This window comes from Vulpes vulpes, chromosome 14 (assembly GCF_048418805.1).
Source record: "Vulpes vulpes isolate BD-2025 chromosome 14, VulVul3, whole genome shotgun sequence".
NCBI lineage: Eukaryota > Metazoa > Chordata > Mammalia > Carnivora > Canidae > Vulpes > Vulpes vulpes.
The window spans coordinates 1,694,653-1,709,586 of NC_132793.1; the positions used below are offsets into that span (position 1 = coordinate 1,694,653).

At 65.3% G+C, this 14,934-nt stretch overlaps 1 protein-coding gene across 4 annotated transcripts in view; it reads right to left on the reverse strand.

Annotated features, from left to right (window-relative positions):
- CDH4 (cadherin 4) overlaps positions 1–14,934 on the reverse strand; it is a 507,046-nt gene that overhangs the window by 26,111 nt on the left and 466,001 nt on the right. For all 4 annotated transcript variants that reach the window (XM_072735458.1, XM_072735456.1, XM_072735457.1 and 1 more), the window contains one exon: positions 6,593–6,765. In XM_072735458.1, coding sequence (XP_072591559.1) covers positions 6,593–6,765 — 173 coding nt within the window. The remainder of the gene's footprint in view (positions 1–6,592; positions 6,766–14,934) is intronic.

A 14,934-nucleotide genomic window follows, 5' to 3' on the forward strand; every position in this document is an offset into this window, starting at 1 on the left:
GGCAGCGGCCACCCGCACGTGCAGAACAGGCCGGGGGCACGCTCACCTGGGCCCCGAGCGGCCCAGCACCCACGTCAGCAGCAGGGGTGCCCCGGCAGGGCACGCAGGAGACACGCGAGCCTCTCACATCTTACCGAGGCCCCTCCTGACATTTTAATCGTGTAAAAACGCTCAATTTACATAGCTCTGCCTAATTAGACACGGTGGCAGTGACATCCGTGGATTTTCCCCTCGTAAAGACGGCTCTCGCTCTGCCGAACGGGGAGCTGGCTCCAGGAGGGTCTGCGGTGTTTCTCCCCCAAAGATGCTGCGCTTCCCGGGGCGAGGATCAATATTCCCACAGGGAGAGGAGGGGGAAGGCAGATTGGGGGAGGAGCCTCGCGGAGAAACCGGCTCACGTGACCTTCCCGCAGGGCCGAAGCTCTGGCGCCTGGGTCGGGTGGGCCTGAGTGCCCGCCTGCCTGTGGGGTGGTGTCAGGGAGTGGGCACCCGGCTGGGCATTGAGTGGGCACCTGGCTGGGCAGCAAGTGGGCACCTGCGTAGGCAGTGAGTGGCCACCCGGCTGGGCAGCACGTGGGCACCCGGCTGGGCAGTGAGTGGGCATCCAGCTGGGCAGTGACTGGGTACCCAGATGGGACAGCATGTGGGCACCCGGCTGGGCAGTGAGTGGGCATCCGGCTGCGGCATCGAGTAGGCACCTGGATGGGCAGCAACTGGGCACCCGGCTGGGCAGCGAGTGGGCACCCAGATGGGCAGTCAGTGGGCACCTGGCTGGGGCATTGAGTGGGCATCCAGCTGGGCAGCGAGTGGGCACCCGGCTGGGCAGTGATGGGCACCCGGCTGGGCAGGACTGGCATGTCTCCTGGGGTCTCCACCCCCTGCCAGTGGCCACCCCGCAGGTTTTACGGGGTGGGGGCGCCCTTGCTGTCATGTGTGCGCTGAGTGGCCCCACCCAGGGGTGTCTGGGTAACTCGGGGCGAGCCAGCGGGGGTGCTCCCTCGCTCACATCCGCCCCTACCACTCTCTTGTTTCCTCTCCCCGAAGTTCAAAGGCGGACACGGTGGGGGTGCCTGTGAGCAACGTGGGAAGGGGACCCAGTGCGGGGTCCATGGCGGGCCCTCAGCCCCCCTTCCCCGGGCACCGGGCAGGGCGCAGCCTCGCTCTGTGCAGGGCCCCCTGAACGCCGTGAGGGCAGTAGCAATCTCCCGTCAGGGGTGAGCACTCTGCTTGTGCCGAATCAGCTCCCAGGGGAAGAGACCCGCCCCCCAAATCCTGAGATCCTTGGAGCGTCCGTCTTGCAGCTCCAGGCTCTACTCTCTGATACGGTGCAAATGCCACCTTGTCCCGCCTCTATCAACTACTCACACTGTAGTATAAGATTTAGGGCATCACCTTGCAGGGACTGCAGCAATCTAGTAAGAAAGGCCCCAAGAGCCAGGACACCGGAGGGGGGGGGGCGGGGGTGGCGCTCGGAGGCTGAGAAACGCAACAGAACAAAAGTAATCGCAGCAGACGCTGATCCCCTGGAGTTGCGGCGGGAGGGCACAGTAGTTCTACTTGGTAAGAACCAGGCGGGGTCACACACCCCCAAGCCTGGTCAGTCCCAGAGCAGGATGGGCGGGGCGGGGCTCCGAGGGCTGTGGGACACGCTGCCCGGCCTCGGGGGCAGAGGTCACAGCTCTGGGGCCCGGTGCCAGCTGTCCGCGGGGCCTGCCCTCGCCGCGTCCGTCCACCCCTCCGGCCTTTCCCCACATTCCTGCTGAGCCGGAAGAACCGGGCGCGGAGAGGGCGTGGAGGGCGCTCGGCCCCGGAGGAGCGGGGAGCCCGCGGGGCTGTGGGCCGCGTGGGCCCTGAGGCGCCGGGGCACGTGGTGCATCTCAGGCACCGGCTCCCGCCTGCAGACTCCCCGACACCCCTTCTGTCCCGGGACCTGGCCACCCCGCGGGGCTCCCCGCAGGCCCGGCACGAGACGCCGGGGGTGGCAGGAGTGTCCGCCAGCTGCTCAGGGCCCTCGGCACGTGGTCCGCGGACGTGTGTGATGATGCCACTCGGCGCACTCAAGAGCCCGAGACCGCCCGCTCTGGGCGGGAGGGGAAGAGGGGCCCTTGGCCGCCGAGCAGCCCCCGAGGCCGCGGCCCCAAAGCAGAGGCCAGGCCCCCAGGGGGGACAGAGCCGAGGGGCGGAGGCCGGCGCCCTCCAGGCTGCGCGAGCTGCAGGCTGGTGCATCCGGGGGTTCTGAGAACGGGGGCAGAGGCCGGACTGCGGGGCCCATGGCGGCCCCTCCTATGCCAGGGGCGCGGGGTGAGGGGCACGTGGTGACGCAGGGGCCGGGACGGGACGGGAGGGTCCCCGGGCAGGCGGTCTCCACTCAGGTGCGTGGATTCGCCCCAGAGGGGATTCTGTTGCCATCAATCCCGACGGAGTGGGCTCCGGGGCTGAGGATGGGCCAGGGGACGCGTGAGGACGTGGCTCAGGCTGGCGCGGCCCAGGCAAGGCGGCCGGTGGTCAGGGACACGCGTGGGCAGAGCCCGGCTGAGCGAACGGGGACAGAGTGGGCTCCGGGGCCATGGGGACGGCTCTGCATTTTGTTCCAAGTGAGAAAGAGGCCAGGAGGGCCTCGGTCTGGGCGAGGAGGGACCAGAGACTCGGGGCATCAGGGCTCATTGTGCTGCCCAGCGGAGGTCGCCCGGGGCCTCTCTTGCCGGCTCCTGCCCTGCAGCCCCCTACCTGTGTCTGGGGAAGGGCGCCCACCCCCACGAAGCCCCAGGGCCTCGGCCCCCCTGGGTACAAGGGGTCACCCCCGGGTGTCCTGGTCAGATGGTTCTGTGGGGGTTAATGACTTGAGTCCCCCATGATGAGCCCTAATCCTCCCAAAGCCTCCAGTGGCCACTACGTCCTGTAACAGGAAAAGCAAGCACTAGGTGCACGCGGGCGCGCAGTGGGGCAGCGGGTGGGGGCTGGCTGATGGGGCGTGCAGTGCTGGTGGGCGGCCTGGAGGAGGCGTCTCTGAAGACAGACTTTTCAGCACCCGACACCGGTTGGTTTGGCTGCTGTCCTCTTAGGTGTGGGCGCATAGACCGCCATCAGCCCATGGACGGGGTCCTTCATGTCTTCCAGGAGGCGGGGGTCCTCAGAGGCAGGTGCCAGGAACCCCCCTGTGGCCCAGGGAAGGCCCCCATGCGAGGGCGCAGGATGTGTCGGGGGCGGTCTGCAGCTCAGACCCCATGGCCTCGGGTTGGGGTCGTGCCCTTGGGTGTCTCGTCCTCTACCTGTCCCGCCTCTCCTAATCGGCAAAGCCCCCCTCTCGAGCACCCTCCTGCCCGCCACGGCCACCCCAGTTCCACCTGCCGGGTGTCCCGTGGTGCCCGTCGGGGAGCGGCTACAGGAGCGGGCTCCTCAGTGACGTGCCCAACGGATCTCAACCCCAGCCGGCTTTGCCCCCCGCCCTGGGCCCGGACCGGGGTTCTGGGTGGGTGGCCGGGGACCTCCGGGGAGGCGTGCCAGATGGAGCAAATACAAACAGGGACGTGCCACCCACTTAGTTTTGAACTTCAGACAAACGCCAAATAATTTTTAGTGTAAGTATGCCCCACGCGACACTGGGGACGTACTCACGCTAGCCGTGGCTTGCCTGGAGCTCAAATCCCCCCCGACCTGTGCGGTGTCTGCAGGGTGGAGCGTCTCCCCCTGGAAAGCGGCTGGGGAGCCCGTGTCAGGGCAGCGCATGCCTCCCCCGGGGAGCCCTCGGGTCCCCACCCCCGGGGAGGAAAGCCCGCTTGCTCAAGGCCGGCAGGCTTTGGGGGTGCCCAGCGCGGCCCCGGGGCTGGACGTGGCCCCTGGATGTGCTCTGTCCGCCTTGCCTGCTCTCGGTTCCAGTGAGATCTGGGGTGCGGCCTCTGGTGCCCTCCCTGCACCCCTGTGCCTAACTCTGCACCCCGGGTTGGGGCAGCCGACGGGCACCTGCGTCTCTGGGGCCTTCACCACCTGCCCGCGGACGCCGGGCGATCGAAGGTGGGTCCAGGGTGCAGCTCAGGCCGCGGGCGCCCGGCTGCTTAGCTCAGCCTCTGAGTGAATGGAGGACCCGTGGAGTGGCTCTGTGGGTGCTTGCGACATGTCAGATGTGTGATGCGCAGCGGTTGGAAAAGTGGGTGCTGGTCGTCCGTCCCAAAGAGCAGGGTGTACGACGGAGCCTACCAGCCCCCAAGGTTCAGAGCAAGGCCACCTCCTCGGAGAAGCCTCCCCTGATTTCTCCATCGTGAGCACATCTCGTCGGTACATGACCCTTTGTGTGCCCCCCTGCACCCCCTGCAGCACATTCATTCAGGTTCTGCTCCCCACCCCCTACAGCCCCCCTGGGACCTCGGGGGGGGGGCAGCCATCCGTCTAACGAGCGCTCCATGCCCTGTGCCTCACCCACAGCACCTTTGTCTGAATTTTCTAAACAAGGAAGGAAAAAACAAATGTTTGTCCCTGTGTGGACCTGTCCGGTGGCCTTCCCCAGGGGTCACTGTCACGGCCTGCTGTCCACCTCCCCAGAGAACGGCAGCAGCCCTCCGGGGCCAGGAGGAGCAGCCCCTTGTCCTGATCCCTGACTCCAGGGCCTGGTCCGCATGGACGGGGCACCTTCCCTGGTCCCTGGGAGGGCGGTGGGGCCCCAACAGATCCCCCCGCAGTGCGCCCACGGAGTCCTGAGGGCCTGTCCACCTCTCCTGCCACACGTGCCCCCCAGCATGGGGCCCAGAGGACGTCTGAACCTCTGCATCTGAAGCCTCCCCACCAGTCCTCGCCCCTCACCCGGGCCCAGCCTCCCTGCTGGCCTGCCAGGCTGGCATTGCCGTGGGGCTCAGACGTGTCCCCTAACGTGCTCATGGCTGCGCCACCACGAGGTCACGTAGGCTACTTCTCGCATGCCCCTCCGCCCCAGCCCACCACCCGGGTTCCATCGAGGAATGCCAAGGGGAGCTCCGCGTGCCCTTCTCGGGGTGGTCGGGGGCACTTCCCAAGCTGCCACCGGGCATTTATTGATTTGGAAGGCGCAGGTTGGGCAGAGTGGCTGGACGTGTTCCGGCAGCTTTGCCAGGGGTGAGGGCTACACTCGGGGAGTTTGGTGCCCCCCTCAAAGCTGCCGGGACCACCAGGCATGGGAATCAGCCTGGGGGGGGATAGAACCTGCTGCAACGTAGCCCCGAAAATCCACACCCAGCATGGCCCCGGCTCAGTGCCCCCAGACCAAGGTGAGCCCTGGACCCGGACGGTGAGCCCACAGGCTTTCTGGGAGGGGGAGCCAGAGGCCATCAGGACAAATGTGGCTACAGGCTCTGCAAACAAGCCCCCCGCGAGGATGCAGCTGGTCCAGGCTCTGCAAACAAGCCCCCCAGTGAGGACACAGCTGGTCCAGGCTCTGCAAACAAGCCCCCCGCGAGGATGCAGCTGGTCCAGGCTCTGCAAACAAGACCCCAGCGAGGACGTAGCTGGTCCAGGCTCTGCAAACAAGACCCCAGCGAGGACGCAGCTGGTCCAGGCTCTGCAAACAAGCCCCCAGCGAGGACGTAGCTGGTCCAGGCTCTGCAAACAAGCCCCCAGCGAGGACGCAGCTGGTCCAGGCTCTGCAAACAAGCCCCCAGCGAGGATGCAGCTGGTCCAGGCTCTGCAAACAAGCCCCCAGCGAGGAGTGAGAAGCTCACCCTGTTTACTCTGAGCTCAGTCAGGGTCTCCCCCCAGTCCCGGGAGCCACATGCTTTCGAGGGTAAACCGAGTCACATATCCTCTAGAGGAAATGCTGGCCTCTGGTCACAGAGCAAGCAGGAGGCAGTGGTGGAGGCCCAGAGGCAGGAGACGATGACGCTCGCTCAGGCGGGGAGCTGAGAGTACTCGGTGCCGCCAGCCGGGGCTTTCAGCTGGGAGCGGCTAATGACCCCTCCAGGGGCCCCGGAGGCAGGTGACCGGGACAGTGTCATCTACCCAGATGGGGACACGTGGCCCAGTGCCTGGAGACGCCCTGTACTCACTGGGAAAAAGCCTCTCTGGTGGCGGCTGCAGCAAAGCCGCCTTGTCCCACCCTCTCTGGACGCAGCCTCCTTCTGGGGTCTGGCCCTGGTGGGGGGTGGACTCTGGGGTCCAGCAGGGGTGCGGGCTTCGGCTTCCTGGGGTCACACAGGGTCGGGAAGGTGAGAATAAGCCAGTTTGGCTCCGATCCTTCCTGGGCTGAGCGGGGGGGGGGGGGGGGGGGCGGGGGGGGGAGGGCGGGTGCCGCCCCTCCTGTGCGCCCCACTGCATCAGGGAGGGGATGCCAGGGTCGGGCGCAGGACGGGTGCTCCAGGCAGGTGTGGGTGCAGACGCTCGAGATGGTGGTCAGGTGCCCCCGCCCCCGCGGCCTGGCCGTGGCTGCAGCCAGAGCAGCTCTCCCAAGCCCCCGCCCCTCGGGCCTGCCCGGAAACCTCACGCGGGGCCGGGACGGGCTCCTGGATGCGCTCCAAGGGCGGCGGCCAACTCCGAGGCACCACCTCGCTGGGACCTTTGCTCCCAGCCGGGTGCGACAGGACACGGGCCCCCTGGGGGCCACGCTCCCCCCACCCCACGATGCCCGCCTCACCTCCCGGTCCAGGCCGGCGGCCACGGTCACGATGTCCCCTGTCTCGCTGTTGATGGTGAACATGTTCTGGGACGGGCTCTGCGGCGTCTGCGTCACGATCCGGTACCGCACCATCCCGTTGGCCGTGGTGCCGTCGTCCGCGTCATTGGCTGTGACTGTCATCACGTAGGTGCCTGGGAGACAGAGAAAGCATCTCGGTGGAAATGATGCGCAGCATCCGCGGCCACACCAGGCGGATCCCTGTGGACACGGGGGCAGCTGCACATCCTCACCCACGCCGCGTGCCAGACGCCTGCCCGTTGTCAGAGGCGGTGCCAGAAAGCAAACTGCTGCCCCACGTCCCGGCCACGAACCTCTGAAGGATTCCTCTGGGACCACAAGTGTCCTGCGACCCATGGGCTCTGACCTCCCCTCGCGGTGGCGGGCAGTGGGGGGACTGGGGCCCAGAGAGGAGGAGCAGTAGGGGGGCTGCAGACCCAGCTCCCACCCAGTGCTCCCCCCACCCCCGGGCCACACGGTCCAGGCCTCGGCTCCCCGTGTCTCACGCTGAGTGTGGCAGGTGCCGCGGGGGCACTTGGAGGCGCACGGAGAAGGGCCAGGCCCGGTTCTGCAGGAGGCACGGAGCCGGCGCTGGGGGTCACATGGGAAATGGGCTGAGAGGAGCCCGCACAGGCGGCGGACGTGCCGGGGTGTGGGCCTCCCAGGCCCGAGGGGCTGGGGAGCTGCCCCCGCTGCCCCTGCTCGGTGCCCGCCTCCCCGACCGCGTGCAGGGCTGAGCCGCCTTCTGAGGGCGGCACCCGCAGCTCCCTCGGTGTCCACCCTTCCCTGCCGTGGGCAAAGATAAAACACGCCCACGGAAACCAGCGCCTTTTCACGGGAAAATACCAGAAGTACAACGTGGGATAAGCCGGCCCGTAACCCCGCCGCCCGACACACCCGCCGTGGCCCCTTGGCTTCGTCTCCAGTCAAGGAGCCTGAATTTCAAATCTTTATCGCTGAGATGCTTTCGGCTCCTCCTTTTTGGAAAAAAAAATCACCTTTATTACTGATCAAAGAAGTGAAAGGAAGGCATGTTTCTCGTGCCCAAGAGGCAAACAGTCTTTACAAAGAAAGATGACACAGAGTAGCCCCGAGATACAGGGACGGGCACTCCGCGCCCCCCCCCCGCCCAGGGTCCGGGCGCCGACGGCCTCAGCTTCTGGAGGCAGTTTGGCCGTCTGTACCCAAAATGCCTTTAAAATGTGTCCAGTTGACAAATCCACTTCTAGGAATTTGTCTTCAGGAAAAACCATCACAGCTGATTGATCCGTGCCCCGGCGGCCTGTGCTCACGCCGCTCCCGATAGCGAAGCACGAAACCCTCAACGAATATGACTAAACACCCACTGGGTGCCAAGCACCACGTTCGGCCTTGCGCGTCCGTGAGGAAACAGATCCACAAAATCCCCGGTGCACAGGAGGGGCTGCGGCTGTTAAATCCCCAACACGAGGACCCTCCTAGGGATGGAATGTTCCGTAACTTCCGTGTCAACCCCAATACCCTGGCTGTGGTATTGTGCTGTGGTTCTGTCAAGACACGACTAAGAGACGGAACACACGGGGTAGGACAGCCACCCCGACACGGTGACACAGTGGGGGGGCCCTTCACCGCCCCCGGGAACCAGCCTTGGGGGGCACCCACCATCCCTGGGAACCAGCCCCGGGGGGGCACCCAGAGCCCGAGGGAACCAGCCCTGGGGGGACCACCCAGTGCCCGAGGGAACCAGCTGGGGGGGGACCATCCAGTGCCCTAGGGAACCAGCCGTGGGGGGGGACCACCCAGTGCCTGAGGGAACCAGCCCTGGGGGGGGGCACCCAGAGCCCGAGGGAACCAGCAGGGGAGGTGACCCGCTGTCCTTGGGAACCAGCGCGGGAGGCAGCACTCGCTGCCGCTCAGACTTGGGCGGAACCGGACCCTGTCTTGTAGCCGTCCAGGGAGCCCAACAGCTGCCCAGTACCAATGGGCCCAGAACGGGGGGCACTTGATCTAGGATGACGGCCCCCCCAGCTTTTTTCCTGGCTTCTGGCCCAGGGCCAGCCGGAGAGGCGAGCCCCCAGCCAACGACACGGGATGCCCACCTCCCACTACCCGGGCCCACAGCCCCATCAGGGACCCCCCGCCCTGAGCAGCCCCTTCCCACTGGGAATCTCTCCGTGCTGCCGCCCACGTCGAGGTCTCTGCCCGACACCCCGGCGCCGGCCGGCTCTGGACTAACAGCCTGTGCTGCTCCCGTGGGGTGGGCTTCGCGTATTTCCACGTTGCCGTCGGGGGAACCGGGTGGAGGATGTGGGGACCCCGTCTCGGCGGCACGCTGCGTGTGGATCCTGGACACAAAGTCCAAGTGGGAGAGACCCCTGACCCCTGCACTCCCATCTGGGGGTGCAGAAGAGCATCACCCATAATAAATGCTATTAACCGCAGGACGGCAGGGCGCTGGCTAAACAAATGGTGATGTTACTCTAACTTCGCGATGATGGAGCAGCGGGAGGCCACTAGAACGTCGCAGAAGGACACTTAATGATATTTGAGATTTCCATGACATCCATGCGGCTCGCTGGGAAGGAACGAGGTCCCCGGACTGCTCGGTGTGACCCCAGCCTCTGAAATGACCACGTGTTCGTGCAAAGGAGGGGAGGCCAGGGGGCGTGGGGCGGACGCCTCGACAGCCGTCAAGGAGCGCGGCGCCCCGTGCGATTTTGGTTTCTCCTTTGTGGTTTCTCTGTATCGTCCATGGTTCCTTCAAAGTCTATCACTCGATTGTCAGAAAGTAAAATGTTAATTTAAAAAAAAGGAAAATAGAAAAAGAAATAAGGCAACTGAGCAACAGAAGCTGTGACTTCGTGTTTAGAGCCTAGAGCCTCGGTTTCTCCCAGGAAGGAGACTCGGCAAGGCCAGCGGGGTCGCCCCTCCACGGTCAGGCGGCCTGAGCGCTCGGCCCCAGCGTGACGGGGCAACGTGGGACAGCGGACATGAGCCGGGGCCAGGGAGGTGGGAAGAGGCAGGAGGAGCTCCCGAGAGCCCGGAGGGCCCCCCGGGGGAGGCGGCCTCCAACCCGCCTGCACATGGCCGAGACCCCACGTGTGCTGACCCGCTGACCCGGGGCCGGGCTCTAACCTGGGCCCTGAGCCGCACACGGGCCCCTGTGCCGCCGTCTGCTTCCTGTTCTGACCCCTGCTCTGACCCTGGTCACGGCTCTTCCCTCTGAGGCCTGGAGGTCCTCATGGCCTGGAGTGGACAATGTGGCCTCCTCCGTGTCCTTCTGTCCCGGGGTCTGGGTGGACATACCCCAGGCCTGGCCCTAGAGGTGGCCCCCCACAGGCGGCGGCGGACGGCCTTGACCTCACGCCCTCCCACAGGGCTCGGGCAGGGCAGGTGGACAGTCTCCCTGGGGCGCAGGGAAGGGGCAGGTGCAGGGAAGCTGCGCCAGGCGACGGGGACAGCTTGAAGCGGGACAGCGTCATGAGCTCCGGGGTCTGGAGGCAGAAGCCCAGCACCACGGCGTCAGCGGGCCACGTGCTCTCTGGCGGCGCCGGGAGCGGAGGGGCCCTTCCCACTCTGCGGCTGCCGTCACCGCCTCCCCCGTGCCCCGCTCCCGATCGCCTCTTCCTAGAAGGGACACCAGTCCTAGTGGCCGGAGCTCGTCTAGACCAATCACATTAACGGTCCCGTTTCCCAGCAAGGCCGCATCCCGCGGTTCTGGGTGGAGCCTCGTCGGGGCGGCGGGCACCGCTCCACCCGGTACAGGGCTAAGCTGGGGCTGAGCTGGGCGGCTCACCGCGGCCCCGGCTGACCCCCGCGAACAAGGCACGAGAAGAGAGACCCTTCCACCGGACGCCTTCCTGGGGCCTGGGGACACGTCTGCAGCCCTGCCGGGCTCAGGGTGGGACTGGCAGTGTGTGTGCAGCCCCAATCAGACCCCGCTGCCGCTCCTGGGCCTGGTCCTGCAGCGTCCCTGAGCCTCCTGGAAACTGCGGGTCCTTTTCTGGAAGCCAGATGTGCCTTGGGGGGTGCCCTGGGGGTCCCCGGGGTGGGGGGCGCCCAGGAGCTGCCCGTGAGCTGGTGCCTGGGGTGGGTGTCTGGGTGATGCGGCCCAGCCTGCGGGCTGTGCCCCTGGCCCTCCTGCCCTCTCTGTGCCCCAGCGGCCCCAGTCACACGGAGCGTCCACAGGTGCCACCCAGCGTGTCCGTGGAAGCCACATGGCCACGGTCCTGGGCCCCGGGGGAGGCAGCGCTCCCACCGGACCCCCATATCTGCAGCGACAGGGCATGAGGGCGCGTCCGGGTGACGGGGAGCAGAGCTTTCATCCTTCCAGGGCTTTCTCTGGGCGCCTCCTCCGGCCGCTCTCGCCAGGACCCAGGCTTCCGTTCTCCTTGGCAAGCGAAACAGAACATCCGGCTCGAGTTTTCATCTCAGGGGGGACGCTGCCTGCCGCCCCGGGGCGCGGCCGTGTCTGCCGATCATCATCGCACCCGCAGGAAAGGGGAGGAAGCCGGGGGGTCGGCTCTCGGGCGGGATCCGTGTACCAGCTCTGCCTCCGCCTTAAAGGATTAATTTCACAAGCCTTAAACTGCAGTTTAATTTGAAAACTAATTCAGCCCCATAATTGGCTTTCTGCTCAAATCACTGAGGCTAAAGATTTAAATTCTTAATATTCAGATGACTTTCAAGTATCTGGCACCATCTGTGCATCAGTCCGTGGCACTCATCTCGGGGAGACCTCCGCCGGCACAGAAATAAAATAAATAAATAAACGGGCCACTAATAGAATAATCTATTTAAGCGAAAAAACTCGGCGTTATCTAGATGAAGGTTTCTTTGACTTCATTTTCAGCATATAGATTTCTTTGCTATTTAATATTTTTAAGGCGACATTAATTTCAAAATTTATAATACAGGCCCTCACACGGTTACAAGGGGGTTGGGGAGATCAGGAGTTCCAATTAAAGTCTTTTTTTTTTTTTTTTTTTTTTGTTAGTTAAAAGATAATCACTGTGGATTATTACTCTTTCCTTGCGAGGTTGGAGGAGCCTGACGCGTAGGACCGAGGGCCGAGCAGCCCCGAGCTCCAGGACGCAGCACCGAGCGGCCTCCAGGGGGTCGGGCTAGGACTGGGTTCACTGAGTCTCGCCCTCGTCCGGGTGCAGAGAACAGACATGCTGCAAGTGGCTACAACCTGGGAAACTAAGTCAGCGAGTAGCGCAGTGTTAATGCAGCGCCGAGGAGGAGCCATAGGAGAGCCGAGGGAGGAAGAGGGGCCGGCGTCCCAGGGGCTAGTGGGGCGGGGGGGGGGGGGACATCCAGGCCAAGGGCACCGCATGTGCAAAGGTCCTGAGGCAGGAAAAGGCTTTCCTCTCCCGACGGCCGGGGGTGTTTGCTCCTCTGCCTGTGCCCGGGTGTGCGTCTGTACCAGGCGTTAGCAGGTGTGCAGCACACGGATTTCTGGCTTCCTCAGCTCAACGATGGGCTCCTTGAGGGTGGGATTTATATTTTCCTATCCTGGAGGATAGGGCCTCCCAGGGCGGGCTGTGGGGCACCCGGGCCATGCTGCCCTTCTCCCCTTTCTTCCTTCTGCCCGATAGTGGATGTGATGCTTGGAGGTGCAGCGGCCCTCTGTGACCACGTGCTGAGCAACGAGCAGGGGACGCATGGACCGTGTCAAGCCGTCCCCCAAGCCCTTATGGGTACGAGCTGGGTTTTCGGTGGCTTGAGGTCATGAGCACTCCACACAGACGGGGGCGGGGAAGCAGTTTGTACAACAGTTGGCACCGTGACTCGGGAGTTGGACGCCGGGGCCCCCGTCCTGCCTCCACCGGCTACCAGCTGCGCGTCCCTGCTTACCTTTCCACGCCTTCGTTCCCTCATCTCCAGAGTGGGGAAAATGGACGTGCCTACCCCGTAGGGCCACCGCGGGGTGGAATGAGGGCTCCGAGCAGAGCCAAGCAGTGGGGAGGGACGGTGGGCAGTGGCCATTCCAAAATCCAGGACGGGTGACCTCACGATGCAGCTGTTCAGCCACCTGGCTGTGGTCACAGGAATCGGCACACGTGGTGGAAGCTGCATGGAGTGTGTGCACGTACACACACACGTGCCTGTGCACACGCAGGTGAACCTGCCAACACCTGAGCGAGGTCCGAGGATTGCCCCAGGGTCAGGGTCCTGAGGCCCAGGGACAGATGGCCCAGGGATCGGCGTCCTGGGGCCTGGGGACTGTCCCAGGGTTGGCTTCCTGAGGCCCGGGGAGTGTCCCCGGGGTCGGTGTCCTGAGGCCTGGGGAGTGTCCCCGGGATCGGCGTCCTGAGGCCCGGGGACGGCCCTGGGGTCAGTGTCCTGGCATGATCACGCATGACGGTTCTGCATACCGTTGCCACTGGGGGAAGCGGTGAAGGTTTGCGGGGCGTCTCGTGTCTTACACCCGCGTGTGTTGGCGCCTAGCTGGCATCGGCTCCCTCTTCTGGAGCAACGATCCGGTTTTCTTTGGGGAATCCACGCAGGCCGCACACTCAGGCTGTAGGACTGGGAGGGGCTAGGCCCGGACTCTGTTGGTGCCTGAAGGGTGCTCACAGTCCTCGCCTGGCCGAGGGGACGCCCTCAGGCTGGGCACGTCTTCCCCCTTACCCAAGCCAGATCCCGGGGATCCGCGGCCGCCAGCAGGAGGTGGTCCCTCTCGGGGCGCAGCCGAGTCTGCGGCTGCTGGAGCGTCTTGTCTGCAGGCAGAGAGGCCTCCCTGAGAAGGAGCCAGCACGGGGACGGGAGGGTGGCCGCGGCTGGCAAGGCCCTGGCTGGTCCCACTCTGGCCACGGCCCCTGAGGCTGCCGCCCGCCTCTGCACCCCGCAGTTACGTGGGCCAGTGCGCTCCCTTTTCCAGGGGGCTGTCGAAGACCCGGACGTCTCACAGCTGAGGGGGGAGTGGAGGACGCTCTTGGACCCAAACCTCAATGACCGCGGCCGCACCAAGCAGGAGAGGCCACCCCGGGACTCCCACACCCTCCGAGCCTGTCCGGTCCAGCGCCACCGGGGATTTCACGCCGTGGAGGGGCACCGGGGCCAGATCGTGGGGTGCACGTGGGCTCCGCCTGGGACCCCAGTCCCGAGTCACTCTGCTGGTGGCCCCAAAATGAACTACCCAAACCTTAAGAGACTTGTCTGTGAGTCAGTATTTGATGCATCTTTCCATGTTTCCCCCTTAGAACGTGCACGTGCAACCCTTCCCTCGCCCATCACGCCAGAGAATAACCACTGACTTCCGGGGCGGGGTCTCCTCACCCCGTAGGGGCGCCGTGCGATGCCCTTTGTTGTGGGGACTTGCCGGCGCACGGGAGGACCCCACGGAGACTATTTCGGGGCCTGGAGCTGCCCGCCGGCCCCCGGGATGCAGGGCGATGCTTTGGTGTCAACTCGGCCTCGACCAGCCACATGCGGAGTCAGGGGGTCCAACGGCAGCCTGGTACGGCTCGTCCTGGGCTTGGCACAAAGCCGTGGGGGTCCCCGTTCCCCTCTGAGGGCTGTTCCGGGATCACAGTCAGACATGGGGTCCCCCAGGGACCCTGAAAGTCAGTCCACACGTAGTGCAAACTGTCCATGAAAGGCACAGGAGTGAGGGGGAGAGAGGCTCAGTCCTGGGGCGCAGCCGTCGGGGCTTCCAGGCCGCGCATCCCAAGCAACGTGGAGCTGGGGCCATGGGGTGGGGGTGGGGGCTCCAATCTCCAGGCTTAAAGGCTCATCAGGATTTTGAGGAGAAGACACAGCAATTTGCTGCTTTTGTCATGCTAATGAGCAAAGCACGTTTGGGAAGAGTTTCTCCATCGATTTGTTTTAAAATGAGACGCGGGAGGTTTGATTCCTGACGTCCAGGCGCCTCTGCAGGGTGGTGTGGGTCGTGGGCAGGGAGGCCCGTCAGAAATAAGGTCACATCCCGGCCCCTCACCGGCACCGGGCTGGCCTGCGTCTGTGATTCAGAGACAATCAATCGGAAGCACAATTCACCTTGTTGAAGAAGCAGCCCCTGGAGACGGGCCCTGACAACCTCCTCCGGGCGGGAAGCGATGATAAATGCTTGGCCTGGCGCTGTGCCGGCCCTGCGCTGACCCCCGGGCGCCGCTCCCGGCTCCTGGTGCTGGGGCTCCCGTTTGCCCAGAGCCACCGGCCTCCCTGGGAGCCCAGAGGCCCCCCGCCCGGGCCCAGGACCCGCCCGCCCGCAGGGGCAGATCGCCTGCACGGGGTTCGGGGTTCGCATCCGCAGGGGCGCTGTCCCCCAGCCACGCCGGGTGCTGCCGGCCGCACAGGTGCGCGTAGAAATAGCTGTC